The sequence below is a fragment of the Podarcis filfolensis genome (genome assembly GCF_964270895.1).
Source record: "Podarcis filfolensis genome assembly, chromosome: 17".
In the NCBI taxonomy this organism is placed as follows: Eukaryota; Metazoa; Chordata; class Lepidosauria; order Squamata; family Lacertidae; genus Podarcis; species Podarcis filfolensis.
In genome coordinates, this window is record NC_139621.1 from 38,467,537 (window position 1) to 38,482,139 (window position 14,603).

The 14,603-nt window shown below is 48.9% G+C and overlaps 1 protein-coding gene across 1 annotated transcript; it reads right to left on the reverse strand.

The window, feature by feature from the left end:
- Positions 1 to 20: 20 nt before the first annotated feature.
- Positions 21 to 13,668, reverse strand: LOC310752837 (solute carrier family 25 member 36-A-like). The gene is made up of 7 exons (XM_083593929.1): positions 13,301 to 13,668; positions 4,562 to 4,738; positions 4,321 to 4,398; positions 3,480 to 3,580; positions 2,312 to 2,378; positions 1,483 to 1,766; positions 21 to 1,355 (listed from the first exon to the last, which is right to left on the reverse strand). The coding sequence occupies exons 1-7, from the start codon at positions 13,339 to 13,341 to the stop codon at positions 1,159 to 1,161; spliced, it is 945 nt and encodes a 314-aa protein (XP_083450055.1). The 5' UTR covers positions 13,342 to 13,668; the 3' UTR covers positions 21 to 1,158.
- Between the last annotated feature and the right edge of the window lie 935 nt (positions 13,669 to 14,603).

Below are 14,603 nucleotides of genomic sequence, written 5' to 3' on the forward strand. Positions count from 1 at the left end.
ATGAACTGTGTTTACATTGGTTTTTTTATTAATAAAATACTTTATTAAAAAACACAAAGAAACATTAACTTAAAACATATAATAATTTCGGTTTGTCTAAGAATGTGTTGCATCCTTACTCCTATGCAACAAATGGAGTCAGAAGTCAGTGAACCCCCATAAAGCTACGCACAGGAGGACACACCAAATTTCACATTCAGGCTGCCCTTCACCCCATCGCAGCACAGCAACCTCCTGCCCCCTTGAAATATACCCCATCCTAGATGCCTTTGTTCTCCCCATGGCTCTCCTGTTCGGGAGGCAAGCTCTACAGTGGAATACATACATAAGCAAGGCAATAGAAAGTAAGCCTGCCAGTTGTCCACAGCGAACCGTTTCTCTTTACAGCAGGGACCAAAACCCCCAGGGCTCTTTGACTATGTTGCTTCTGTGCTTCCGTGAGCAGGGGCGAGGAGCTGACCCTGAACTTCCAAGGGCACAGCTGTCCTGCCTGCCTTCAGGAGATGGCAAGTTGCCAGCGGCAAACTCAAAAGGGAAGGAGGGAGAGATCGATGTCTTCGGCAAGAGTTGGAGGCCCATTGCAGGGGGTCAGTGCCAGGGGAGTCCTCCCTTTGAGACTAACCACTGATGCACCGCTCCGCTTCCTGGAGAAAATTCCCTGGTGCTTTTCTTGAATTTTACGTGGCTTCCGTACAAGCCCTCTGCCTCCCCGGCCAACTGGCAAGTCGGACTTGGGCCACAGGGGAAGTAGAGCAGAACGCTTTCCTCTGCCCTGAATTGCACAACCAGCACACTGGAGCCTGGCCAGGCAGGGGCACTGGGGAAGAGCGTTTGCCAACCGAGCCGCCCTCCATACACATACATTTCTGCACTGTTCCTTCTGCATGTAAAGCTCTTGCATCTGTCCAACTGCATCTTTGAGTGGTCCCTTGCCCACTGATGTCTTTTAAGGCGTCTGATGAGAGGCCCAGCACAGTTGAAGACATTCTTCAGTTACCGAGGCTCGCAAACAAAAGATTACAGACAGGCCACTAGCTTCCAAGCCTTTCCCACGGCATCATCGAACCATGGAACGGGGAAATGTGATCATCGTTATCAAGGCTTCACGTTCCTAAAGGCACATGCCAACAATAGCCAATTCTCAGGGAGGGGGAAGCATCACATTTTGGTTGCCAAATGAATGATTAGTTCATAGGTGACCATGACGATCGCCGCGTTGGGGATCTGGCGGGTCAGATGAGTCAGGAGCCCACGGTAAAGAGCGCCAGGGCCCTCTTCTCGGACCACAAGCTGCAGAGTTTGGACAAGGGAGCGGTAACGCGAGCCCTCTTCTCTCAGCCGCGTCCGGATGACCTCTGCAGGGAGCACGAAGGAAAGAGAAAAGAGATTAGTTATCCAGTCCTCTGGAGAAAGCGCCTCCAGTTCTGGCCAGACAGGTTTGGGGGGTGGGAGTGGGGGAGCCTGGAACACAGAGCAGCTCACCGTGTGGGTAGGCAATACACGAGGCACATGTTTTGGAAACGGCGGCTGCTGCCATCAGCCCAAGGAAGTCCTGGCTGTTTGGTGAAAAGATAGGAGTGGGAGTCAGGAACAACCGATGCTCTCTGATTCGCTGCTTTAGCGCCTCGTAGATAACAAAATGGATGATGGTTTCAGAGACACCGGCGTACGAGGCAGTGATCCCGCGGTAAAAGCCTCGCAAGCCCTCCGTGTGATAAATGCGCATGGCGCATTGGAAGCCGCTGGTGCGTCGCTCGTCTTTGGCCCTGCAGAGAACAGAAAACGCAGTCGGGAACTGCTGAGCTCCACTCATTTAATGCACTAAACTGCATTAAAAATGAAATGTTGTGCCATGGCAACTTGAATTCCGAGAAACTGAATTCCGCAACCTGTACAAATCGCAGAAATCAAGAGACACTGTGCATGTTTGTTGTTTCTTATTCTGCATGCTTAATTTGGCTTCTAGTCAGTGAGGGGACAGGAGGATTATTGCCCCACCTTCTAACCATGTGAAATCTGACCCAGAACTCGTTTGGCTACTGAGATGCACCTAGCATTGGGCATGCTTTTGCATATTCATTTGCAACTTCAAAGAGATTAAGGGGGGGAAGACTCAGGTTCTTAGGTAGCAGAATTCTGTGCTCCGTGCCAAATTCTGTGCTTTGGTGGAATCGCAGCATACACCCAATTGCCCTCCTGCAGTTATGTGCAAGTGGCTTGTCTTGTCTACCAGTCTTCCATTATGTCCGGAATCAAATTCTGCCAGTCCCGGTGGCTCAAAACAACTGGTACACAGCCAGGATTTCCTTACCTGGCTTCCAGCTGCATTCTGGTCTTCACCAGCCAGATGGGGTTTGTCAAAGTGGAAGAAGTGACTCCTGCAGGAAGGAGAAGTTAAAGGTACCAAGGTGAAACTTGTGATTTGTGGAAGACATTTGCAATTTGTAGGGACCTGTTCTGAGGTTCTCTGGCGTCTAATCCAAAGTTTTCATATCCAGCTGATCTCAATGGGATGAAATTACAAGCTTAACTCTTACATAGATTTCAGTGGCGGCTGTGCAAGAGCTTAACTCAGACTGTGAGTTCAACCCATGGATTTTAGCTTTCGCTCTGCCTTCCCCTTTGTCACTCGCCACCTCTGCCTGACCTCATTTCTTAGCACTTAAAGCAGAAAGAAGGAGGCCACGGGCTGCTTCAAACCTGCAACATCCCCTTCACAGATGCCAGGAAGAAAATGCATTCACCCATACAGTGGTATCTTGGTTTTCAAACGTAATCCGTTCCAGAAGACCGTACGAGTTCCAAAATGTTCCAAAACCAAAAACTCAGTACGGAAGCCTCAAAACAGAAAACTCAATATGGAAGCTGCGTTTCCGGTTCGACTTCTGAGGCGTGTTTGAAAAACAAAGCATTTACTTCCGGGTTTACGGCATTCGGAAACCAAAATGTTCGTCAATGGAGACGTTCGAAAACCGAGGTGCCACTGTATTAGCAGGCATATATGAAGATGGTACGCATCCCTGCTTTGCCACATATATACAACCCGCTGCCAGCTGCAGCTTTCCAACATGTGTAACCCCAGAATTTGAAGGTGTGCGGTTATGCCACTCATCTGAACTCCAGCTGAAGTCGCTGCAGCACACTGGGCAGAGAAGGGTGCAGCAGTGGCAAGGTTGGCACACTGCAAATGCGCCAGCAGTGTGGGATCTACCATGCCAACCATGCTGCTGCCATGCTCCTCTCCATCCAGCTGTGCTGCAGTGACATAACCAGGAGGTCAGGTAAGCAGTGCTGCTCTGCCACACTGTTTGCTGCTGCGTGGCACACCTGCACAAATGTGTATCTAGGAGCCTTCCTTTACTCCTTGCTGCGGTAAATCATATTTATTTTAAAAAAACACATTCTCTTGACCTTTCTTCAAAGCTCGGAACACAACAGGTGAAATAACCCAAGGACACCCAAACAGATGTGCATTTTACCTGCACAGGCTGCCGAAAGCATGTGAACCTTCTTAGACTCCGGCGCGAACACCGTGTTGAGTTTCTCCTTGGCGCCCGAATATGCAGCAAAATAAATGGCCCTGGAAAAGGGGAGGGAAAGGAATTGAGTCCTTTTAAGCTACTTAACCCACAGAAGCAACGACAAGCAATCTGCTCTAGATTCGCCCCGGTAAGCCTGCGCTCTTGCCCAGATTCAGGGGGTTTAAGGCTGACAGCAGCTCTCGATTCCTTCCCATGTGAATGTGACGTCTGTGGTGGCCAGAACTGCTCATTTGCAGGCTTACTGTCTCTCCTCCGGATTCTGCTCTGTACGAACAATGATCTACTGTTTACAGGAAAAGCATCGAAAAGGCTCAGAGGCCGTTTGAGCCTTTGTATAATGTAAAAAAAAACTAGGCAAATGCATGACTCAAGTACCCTGTTTTTTGGTCACCCACTAGCAGACTGCACAACCCAAGGTCATGGGTCTTAGATGTGTCCCCCTTGAGCCCGTATTGTGATATCGGTTTCATAGTTTTTGACCTGGCAATATATCATGAAACAGGGTGGGTGGGTGTGCGCGTGTGCTATGCAAAAATCACAATGCCGGAAAACCGTGAAGCCAGCCAAAGCCTCTATATAGCTCCATCCTTATTTCAGACATCGCGATATATCACGATGTTTAGCTGGCGCTCTATCACGATGTTGAAAACCAAGTATCACCCAACCCTAGCAGGAGATTCCTGGACCCTTTTGAGGGTTGATTTCAACGAGAATCCCTGTGAAAGTCCCGCTTGGGGAACCAGGAACAGAAACCCTGCCCTTGTAAACACGATTTTACCTGGAAGGTGCAACTCCGACTAGATTGGGCCCCAGGCCTCGGAAGAGGGAGCGGATCCCTTCTTTCTCTAGGATGGTTCTGTGAAAGGAGAGAACGAACGAGAAGGTCAGTTTCCGCCCTCTGCCTCAGGGGGCAGGAAAAGCTGCCGCCGCCACCGCAAGCGGAGGTACGAAACAAGGGAATCCCCCCCATGGGAACCTCACAAGGATCCCCCACAGCTATGCCTGTCTCGGCTGCTCACCTCAAGAGCTGAAGAGCTCCTATGGAGGGCAGTCCAGGGCGGATCAGTGCTCCGTTCACCCCTTGCATCTGCACTGCAGGAAGGCACAGCGGCCTCACAGCCAGCGAGGAAGACTGCAGGCGGGTCTTCACCACCTCCAAAGGGCAGGTCAAGATGGCTCCAGCCGTGCCACCAAATCTGGGAAGAGGGAAGAGGAAATGCAGCGTCAGGGCAAGGTTCAGAGGCAGTGTTCAAAATTAACCAGGCGCCTTTTGCACACGACCATCGGCCACTTGCAACCAAGTGAAGATGCCTGGGAATTTGAGAAAAGGGCAACAGAGATTTTAAGAATGAATGGGAACCATTTATGTTATACCTACAGAAACAAGGTCAAAATATGGAGCCACCAGCAGGTTTTGACTAAACATTTACAATTAAAAAAATAACAACAACAGGAATTATAATGATGATGTGAAAAGGAGAAGAGTATAATAATAATTAATTTAAAGATCTTAAAATTAGGTAAAGGGACCCCTGACCATTAGGTCCAGTCGCGGATGACTGGGGTTGTGCAGTCATCTATAGGCCGAGGGAGCCAGCGTTTGTCCACAGACAGTCATGTGGCCAGCATGACGAAGCCGCTTCTGGCGAACCAGAGCAGCGCACGGAAACACCGTTTACCTTCCCACCGGAGCAGTACCGATTTATCTACTTGCACTTCGTGCTTTTGAACTGCTAGGTTGGCAGAAGCAGGGACCGAGCAATGGGAGCTCACCTCGTCGCAGGGATTCGAACCACCGACCTTCCGATCGGCACCCCCTAGGCTCTGTGGTTTAGACCACAGCACCACCCGTGTCCCTATCTTAAAATTAAAATATATCAAAACAAGCAGGAGAAGTCAATATGTATAAAAAAACCAGAAGAGGAAGTTGAGGGAAGTCGTGGAGGGGAAAATTTTGGAACTGTAATTTTGTTATTGTTATTTGCTATGATATTTTGATGATTAAAATGTAAAACTTAATAAAAATTATTTTATCAAAAAAGATGCCTGGGCACCAGGATGGCGCATGACGTCCCATGCCTGGTGATCATTCGATCTTGACTGTTTTCACACACATAATCCTGTAGAATTCTGCCCGTTTTAATCATTTATCTGCACAATCAGAATGAATTTCAGGAACCAAATTGCTTTTTCTGCGCAGCCTGAGCTGCAGTAGCGAACGACGTTGTAGTTAATTGTTACAGCTTGTCTTCAATTTACCCCATGTGGACTCTCCCTGGATCCAGTGACTTCTCTTCTTTAAGCTCTCAACATTCTTAACCTAGCTCAAGGTTGTCATCTGAACTAGCCAGGTGTTTAACCAAGAGTCAATCACAGTCAGTCCATCATTGGAAATATAAGGTTTTAGAGCAATCTTGCCCAAACGTGTCAACTACGACCCTGCCCTTTCGCACCTAGCTTACGCACCTGAGTTTCTAACAGTTCGGAGGCTATCCTCAAGATAGTTATTCAGAGCCAAAAACCAAACAAACCACCCCTTGCCTACATGAAGAGGTCATTCCTCAGTGCTTCAAAGGCTCTTCGCAGCAGGAGAGCCCCAAAGTCTCATTAGAAAGGGCTCCATTTGTCTATTTATTAAGATTTTCTTAACCTGCCCTTCCCCAGAAGGTCACAGGGCAACAGACATCAGTGGCAGTATAAGCAAATTATGATTCAGGCACACAGTCCAAATTCTAAACGCTATCCACAAGAACCACCAAAACTGTCTGAAATTTTGTTATCCGTGTGAAGAATCTGTGCCTCTCTAGTTAATGTACATTTTAAACTAGACCAGGAGCCTGGGAGACGAAAAGCGGGGACACTGTATGACCAGATAAAAACTGAAAAGACCTCAGATAGGAATACGGGGAATCTAGATATTGCCAAATTGGGTTTGAAACGCTGCCTCTTTTGAAAGTCTTGCACTCTCGAAGAAGGCCTTTGCTCTTTGAGTCATTGCCTTCAAGCTGTTAGATGCTTCGTGGGATATTATGGGAGGTTCTGTTTCTTTACGGGGGTGCATCTCATATTTAGAAAATGTAAAAAGAAATATTGGAGTGGAAGACAGATCTCATTACGAGAATGAAATTAAACTGTGGATTTTGAGCAAACGGTTCTGATGCCCAACTAAGAGGATGGCAAGGCCTATGGGGATGGGGTGGTGTTTGCTAAAGCCCCGAGGAAAGCAGAAAATCTTCGGGGGGGGGTCCATCATCCTAGCTCTGAGTTGCATCAAAATGGGCTGTATATTCACAGCCTAGTATAAATGCTTATAGTATTCTCTCAGTGCAGGAATAGAACATATATGGTTGTGGAGTATAATTCTGTAATGAGGATCCAGAGGGGGCGGAGAGAAGTTTTCCAATCGATTTGCACGTTTGGGGAACGATTTGAGATTTTCCATTTCAAAGATAGGAGAGAGTTGGGACAGATCAGGAATTATTATTATTATTAGACTGCTCTATACCTGGGTGTTTCACAACACAAAATCACAACATAAAATCACAAAATGTATAATAAACTGGAAACAAGAACAACCCAATAACCCCCCACCTCCCCGCTGGCTAGGTTCAATTCTAATCCTTCTAACCTCCTTCGGGTAGGTTTGCGGGTATGGCAGGAGATAGGAACTGCTCATGTATGCCCACCTGGTGGAAACTCTAGCTCACGTGGCCCTTAAATGTAAAATGTATGATGATCTCCGCCAACAATTTTTAGACCATCTACATATTCCAACATGGAAACCAGAGACAGAGGTTATATGCTTCTTATTACAGGGGAGAGACCAGGAGCTTACCAAGACAGTAGCTAAGTTCCTCTATTTTATTTTTTTGTCGCCGAAGTATGCTACAGGATCCTGCCCTTGCTGGAGACCCCCAGAGATGGAATAAATCGCTCGCCTCTTCTTTCCTTTGGCAAATGACTGTACTGTTGAAATGGCGACGAGATCGCACTGGCCTATTTATTCTGAATGTTTGTAAGTGATGCCAATAAAGGTTTGATGATGATGAATAACCTCCTCACCCCCCCACAACACATTTAAAAAGGGCGTTGGATGTCAAGAGGAATATGCATCCTTTTTCCTCTTGAAGGCTGCATTCCATTGGGGGTTAATCCATATTAGGGAGCAGTGGGGCTGCTGTGCTAGCTATGTGCAGAGCCAGAACCACATAAACCGGCTCTGGATTAATGAATCCGGAATCAAGACAGCTCGGCTTCCATTTCCACCGCAGCCACCTGAGCTGAGAACTCCCAGCGTGAGGCTGGATTGCTTAGAAGCAATCTCTACTACATTGGACGAGGTGACTCTCCAACATACAGAAGGATCTGTTCCTTTTGCCGGCCTCCAAAGATCGCCCTGTGCCCGCTGGCTGTGGCGACATGAGGAAGCCTCGCAGCAGAACAAAGTGTGTTGGGCAATGCCAGAATGCAAAGCTGTGACGTTTGGGCCACCTCCTCCCCTGTGGACTTTGGAGCCCTGAGCCCCTCTACTCACAGCAGGCAGGAGCCAAGACGTCAGTGTGCTAATCATTGGCAAATCCAAAGGGTGTCTGTGTGACGCATTGCCAGCGCGCGGGGAGGAGAGGGAGAGCTGGAGGCGGCGGCGGGAGCTGCCCCAATTTGGCCGGGACGTGCTTTGCACTTTACACAATCGGCCCCCTTGCTAGGGCAGCCCTTAACTGACAGCAGCAGCCTGTGGTTTTGGTTTGACATTAGCTGAGTGAGCGAATCCTGGCAAGGTGAGAGGTTCTCGATTTACCGCTCCACATTCAGGAAGGGTATTCGCCTTGGCGAAGTTTGCACTGGCAAGTGATGCAACAGAGCAGCTGTGGGTGTGTTCAAAGCCATGGCACACATTTTCGACCCTGAACACAGGCTCCACAGGGACCCCTTGGAACAATCCAGTTCTCCCACCAGGGTGATTTTAACCTGGTAGCCACACCTCACTCTTCACATGCTCAGAGGCTTGCTTTAAAATGTCCTTGCCGCGAAGAGTTTTTGAAGCACTGCGGAATGACCTCTTCGTGTAGGCAAGGGCTGTTGTTGTTTGCCTCTGAATAACCGCCCTGAGTCTCCGAACAGTTAGAAACTGGGAGTCAGTGGCTGAGATGAGATCACTAACCAGTAGCTGGATACCTTGAAACATCTTATACATTCATGTTCTCACTAGCAGGAGACAAGCTGGTGCCTGGCCTGCATCACTTCAGGCAGCAAGCAGGCAGAGCTGACACGACTGGATGCTCTTCCATACAAAAGCAGCAATCCCTCTGCGCCAATAATTAGATTATCGGGATGACACATTTTCCCTGACATGCTTGCTTTCTGCTTGCGGGGATATCGTTATTTTATTTTAAAGCAAGGAGAGCTCAACCTTGTGAACTCCCTACCTGCATCTGGGCACAACCTGTGCAGAAACAGGTTTACTATTTCGCTTGATTTTTGTGAGAACCAGGACTAGGACGTGTCCCCAACGCCGGAAAGAGGGTCTCCTAACTCCATCACCCCTTCCCCTCCCTCCTTTCTTTCAAACCTCCTGGAAACTCTGCCGAACATATAAATCTTTTAACTATAAGTACAGCATGTACACCGCTTACAATTCTTGCAAATAAATAAATGATACCACAGCGGGGAAACGGTTGCCTCCAAAAGCAGAAAATAACTAAGTACATTTTTTAAATGCACCATGGAAACTGTTTCCAATGGATACAGCAATTCCTGCAACAAGGCTGGCAGAAAGAAACCAATTATTTCTCCTTCCGTTCAGAGGGCTTGTTTGCCGAGAGAAGATGAAACATCTTTAGATGGCCTTTGCTGGCCCAACCCTGAGCCTCCCGTTCTTCTACCGCCACAGAATATAGACAGATGATGATGAGAGAACCAAAGACCTAACCAACTGTGTCTGTCTTTTGCTCAGCTTGCAGAGATGCTTCTTGCAAGCAAAGCCCCTTTGCCGTCTCAAGGGATGTGCGCCTGCGCAGCTTGAGTTAGCAGAAGGGTAGCAGGTCAGAGAGGCTGGGTGTGAACAGCTGTTGGGCAGTTGGAAGGCTAGGCCAGGAATAACCTTCTAGAGTTGTTCTGAGGACGCCTTATGAAGGAGGACAACTAGGTTTTCAGAGTAAGCAGCGCAGCTGGTAGAGAAAAAGGAGTAGCCGAAATCCACTTGCTCCTGCTGCCCCTATTTGCCAGGCAGAACCCATTTTCTTGTACCCGGCCCCGGTAAGATGTTGTTCCCATTCTGCTTCAGGGGGATACTTCGGATATAGCCATTTAGAAGGTTGTGATAGTGTGCAGGGTCTCTGGAGACGAAGGCCCCGTGCTTTTCCTGAAGATATAACCAGGTGGGAGTCGGCAGATTTCTACAGAAGTTCTACTACATTGGAAGAACGTCAGCTATGGCACTACCTTGGCAGGCAAAGCTGGCAAAATTACCAAGGGTGGGGTTGTGGTTGGGTGGCACATAGGGTTTGAAATTAGCCAGGCGCATTTCAACCACTTGCAACTAAGTGAAGATGCCTGGGTGCCAGGAATGCCAACTTGGCCCCATGACCATGAGTGCCATGCAGCGTGCATGGCCCTGGCACTGAATTCTGTGGGTGCCCGGCCCATTCAAGGGGTAATTTTGTGGGTGCTCGGGCACCCAGGGAGTTGGCACCTATGGCACCTGACATTTCCAACATTTGGGGATCATTGGATCTGGACTGTTTTCATGCACAAATACTCCATCCTGTAGAATTCCGTTGCTTATATTTCATCTGCACAATCGGAATGAATTTCTGGAACCAAATTCCTTTTTTCTATGAAGCCTGAGCTGTCACCGCTAACAAAAAGAGGTCGGAAAGGGCCGATATATATATATATATATATATATATATATATATATATATATATGGACTGTCGTTGGATCAAGTGACTTTTCTTCTTTAAGTTCTCAAAGCTCTTAACCTTAGCTCAAGGTTGTCATCTGGACCAGCCAGATGAATCAATCACAGTCAGCCCATCGTTTGAAAAATAAGACTTTAGAGCCGTCTTGCCCCAAAATGGCAACCGGACTTTCTGTTGTGGCAACTGCAACCTTGGTTTAAGGGGGCCATTTGGCGCCTAGCATATATATTTGAGTTTCTAACACTGCGCCAGCGGTGGGTTTCAAGGGATCCCTCCTCCTCCTCTTTTCCAGCCTTTGCAGCAGGGCAGAGGAAAAGATGAAAGATTGTAATTTATTGTTCACTATTAAATTGCCTCCCCTTACCAGCAACAGTGACTAACCAGCTCTTTTTTCTTTAAAATAAAAGCAGCTGCATTAAGCATGTTTTTAAAGAACTTAATGTGCAGTTTGACCCTGAATATAGTCCACCTGCTGGGGGAAAAACAACAACCCAGCACTATACATTCCCAGGTGTGAACACTACAGATTTAAGACATGCCCTCTTGAATACCCTTTTCAGAAGTAGATACCACTGCCTGAGTGTATTCATAAGAACATGGCCTCAGAGGAACAGCATAGTCAAACTCTCATAAACACAAAGGGAACGGCAAGATATTACACGTTTCAGTTAATACAGTTGTATCAGTTAATACAACAAATAGCACCTGGCTTCCCAGAGGCTTCTGCCCCCACTTAAGGGGAAGAACAGATGAAGGCAAGAACCCAAGAGCTTCCCCAGGGCTGAGTACTCAACAACAGCAGCACCACATCAACAAACTAAAATCTTGCACTCAGATCCAAGTTCTGTACAGTCATACCCCGGGTTACAGAAGCTTCAGGTTGCGTTTTTCAGGTTGCAGATCACCAAAACCTGGAAGTACCGGAACGGGTTACTTCTGGGTTTCAGCGGTCGCGCATGCGCAGAAGCGCTAAATTGTGCTTTGCACATGCGCAGAAGCGCCGAATCGCAACCTGCATGTGCGCAGACACGGGTTGCGAACATGCATCCTGCACAGATCACATTTGCAACCCGATCATCCACTGTACTCAGAAAGCTGAATTCTGTGACTTACATAGCCCTGTTCAGGCATTAAACACTCATAATCTCAACTGTGGGAGAAGTTGAGTCGAACCTGCCGGGTCCAACTCCTCCATCCTATCACCAGGCCAAGCTCAGCAGACCTCTGTGACTGCCAGCCTCAATGAAGGATGGGTGCTGGATAATGTGAACAATTTTATGGGTACGGTAATAGATAAAGCCCGTTATTAATGCAGGTGTTGACATCTTTCTGTCTTGAGAGACAATGGAGTGTGCCTCCAGGGTGAAGCCAAACAGCAGCACCAAAGTGACCTCCCTGGGGTGCAAGCCTGGGCAGTGTCTCCTCGCTGACGGGAATGAAGAGTAGTAATATGTTTGGCACCAACTGGGCTGGAGGAGTTGCCAGAGGGAGGTGTACAAGGCACCATTCCATCGTCTCAGGGACTCCACTCCAATGTTACCCCCGTTAACTTTGCTCCCTCCCTCTGATCCTGCTCGCTTAGGCTCCTTGTGTTAGTGCACCCTCAGTTTATTTTTAAGAAGCTTGCACAGAGGAGCCATTTGCTGCTTTGCAGGTCCTCAAAGAGCGCAACTCGCGTGGATTTTTTTGCTTGTTGTTTATTTAATTAGTCCGTGCTGTATTTTAAAATATCACTTTTTTGTAAACCATATGCACTGACGGGTGGCTCTATAAATCATCAATTACATGACTTAAAAACTTTTCGGGGTTTTTTGCACAAATGCAAAGTGCTTCCTGGCAAGCATGCATAGGCCTGTTTATTCAGGCAGGCCACTTATTCCATCAGCCTCAGGTTCCCATCAGCATTAAAACAGTAGTAATACTGGTAGCTGTTGCAAAGATGACTGGGATCGTACAGGTCACACTGAATGGGTGATAAGTTTCCCCATGTGGATAGGCTTGCAGATCATTTCATGCAGTCCTTGCACAACTGGAGTGTGTGGAATTCATGCTGCAACGGCTCATGTGCCAGGAAGAGAAGGTGACCACAAATGGGCCCAAGATAGCAACCGACAGTGAACCAAGGAAAGAAGCAGAGGCATCCAGCACCTCTGACATTTTCTCTTCCTTCTGGCACACAATCCTGACACATTCCTCCTACCCCATTCCACCCACAAGAAGGAGCGCTACTACACCGACACATGTGAGCCGGCCCCACTCCTTTAGAATCTGGGCACTCGGCTGTCTTTTTGCTGGAAACACAGCTGGACAACTCAGTTGGCTGCAGCGTAGGGCATACAAGGCCGAGGTTGCAGGTTCGATCCCCGTAAGGGTCAGCTGCATATTCCTGCACTGCAGGACGTGGGGACTGGATGATCCGCGGGATCCCTCCCAACTTTATGATTCTACGAGATCAATATGGCTGGCAGCTGCCATTCCGGCACATTCCCAACCCTGCAACTCGGAATCTCTTCACCCACAATTATTATTATTATTGCAAACTTCTCTTTTCCAAAACAGAAAGGATAAAACATTTCAGACTATAAAAGCAAACTATTTTCGGAACTTTATGGCAACAAGGAACTTGTAGAAAACGGTGCCCCTCCAAGGTCAGTCGTGCGCCCCTCTAAGGTCGGCGTCCTGGGCTTGCATCGACTTGCCCATGGGCACGCGGCGGATCCGGCCCTGCCGGAGCGCGCCGCCGTCGCCCCCTTTCCCCTTGGCAGCAAGTCCCGGGGACCCGATGACGAGCAGACGCGCCTGGGACGCGCACCTGAAGCTCCCTCGCGGCTACTCACCCGCCGGCCGCGAGGTGCAGCGCGGTGCTCCGACGGGGCATCCTTTCTCTGTGCCGCGCAACGCCGCCACTCTCCCCGCTCCGCCGCGCCTTCCCTTCCGTGCGCGCCGTCGAGAACCAGGCACGGCTCCCTCGCCGATCTTTGCGCGCAGGCGATCCCGTGAGTGCTCCAAGGCAGGTGCCGCGTGCTTTGCGCCCTCCGGCTTCCGGCTGAGTCCCGAGCAGCTCCGCCCTCGCGCCCGGCCACCCCAAACCCCACTCCGCCCTCTCGCCGCCGCTTGCCCCGCCTCCGATCACAGCCGAATTGCTCCAGTTTCCCGAAGCCCTGGCTGGGTGAGAGACGCCCAGAGCTTGGCTGGCTTCGGAGAAGTGCCAGGGGGGTCGCAGGTCTACTTGAAATGCCGCCCTCTCTGGCGCAACTCTGCAAACTAAGTTGCATTATTCACTTTTTTGGTGCACCGCCCGGGAATCTTTTGCTGACGGCGGGCAGAGAAGAAATGTAACACAGTGGTTTTGTACCCTAGCCAGACCTTCCACGTGTCCCCATTTTTCAGAAGTCTCACCCGTTGCTGATTTGATCCCGGAAAGTCCCCACTTTAACTTAGGACGTCCTCTGCAAGCAGGAGGCGCTGCTGGTCTCCTCCCGCCCTGTTCCTGATGCAGATCTTCCTCAGCCCTTTTCCCAGGGGAGTGAAGCTCCTTTTTGTGGTTCTAAGATGTCTTGAAAAGCATCTTAAAAAGCAGAGACATCACCTTGCCGACAAAGGTCCCTATAGTTAAAGCTATGGTTTTCCCAGGAGTGATGTATGGAAGTGAGAGCTGGACCATAAAGAAGGCTGATCACCGAAGAATTGATGCTTTTGAATTCTGGTGCTGGAGGAGACTCTCTAGAGTCCCATGGACTGCAAGAAGATCCAACCTCTCCATTCTGAAGGAAATCAGCCCTGAGTGCTCACTGGAAGGACAGATCCTGAAGCTGAGGCTCCAGTACTTTGGCCACCTCATGAGAAGAGAAGACTCCCTGGAAAAGACCCTGATGTTGGGAAAGATGGAGGGCACAAGGAGAAGGACGAGATGGCTGGACAGTGGTCTCGAAGCTACCAGCATGAGTTTGACCAAGCTGCGGGAGACAGTGGAAGACAGGAGTGCCTGGCGTGCTCTGGTCCAGGGGGTCACGAAGAGTCGGACACGACTAAAGGACTAAACAACAACAACAAGATGTCTTGGGCTGCTGAACATTATAGTGCTGGGATGGCTCTGAGCCCAGCCACTGAAGTGTGCATAAGTGTCACATATTCAAGTGA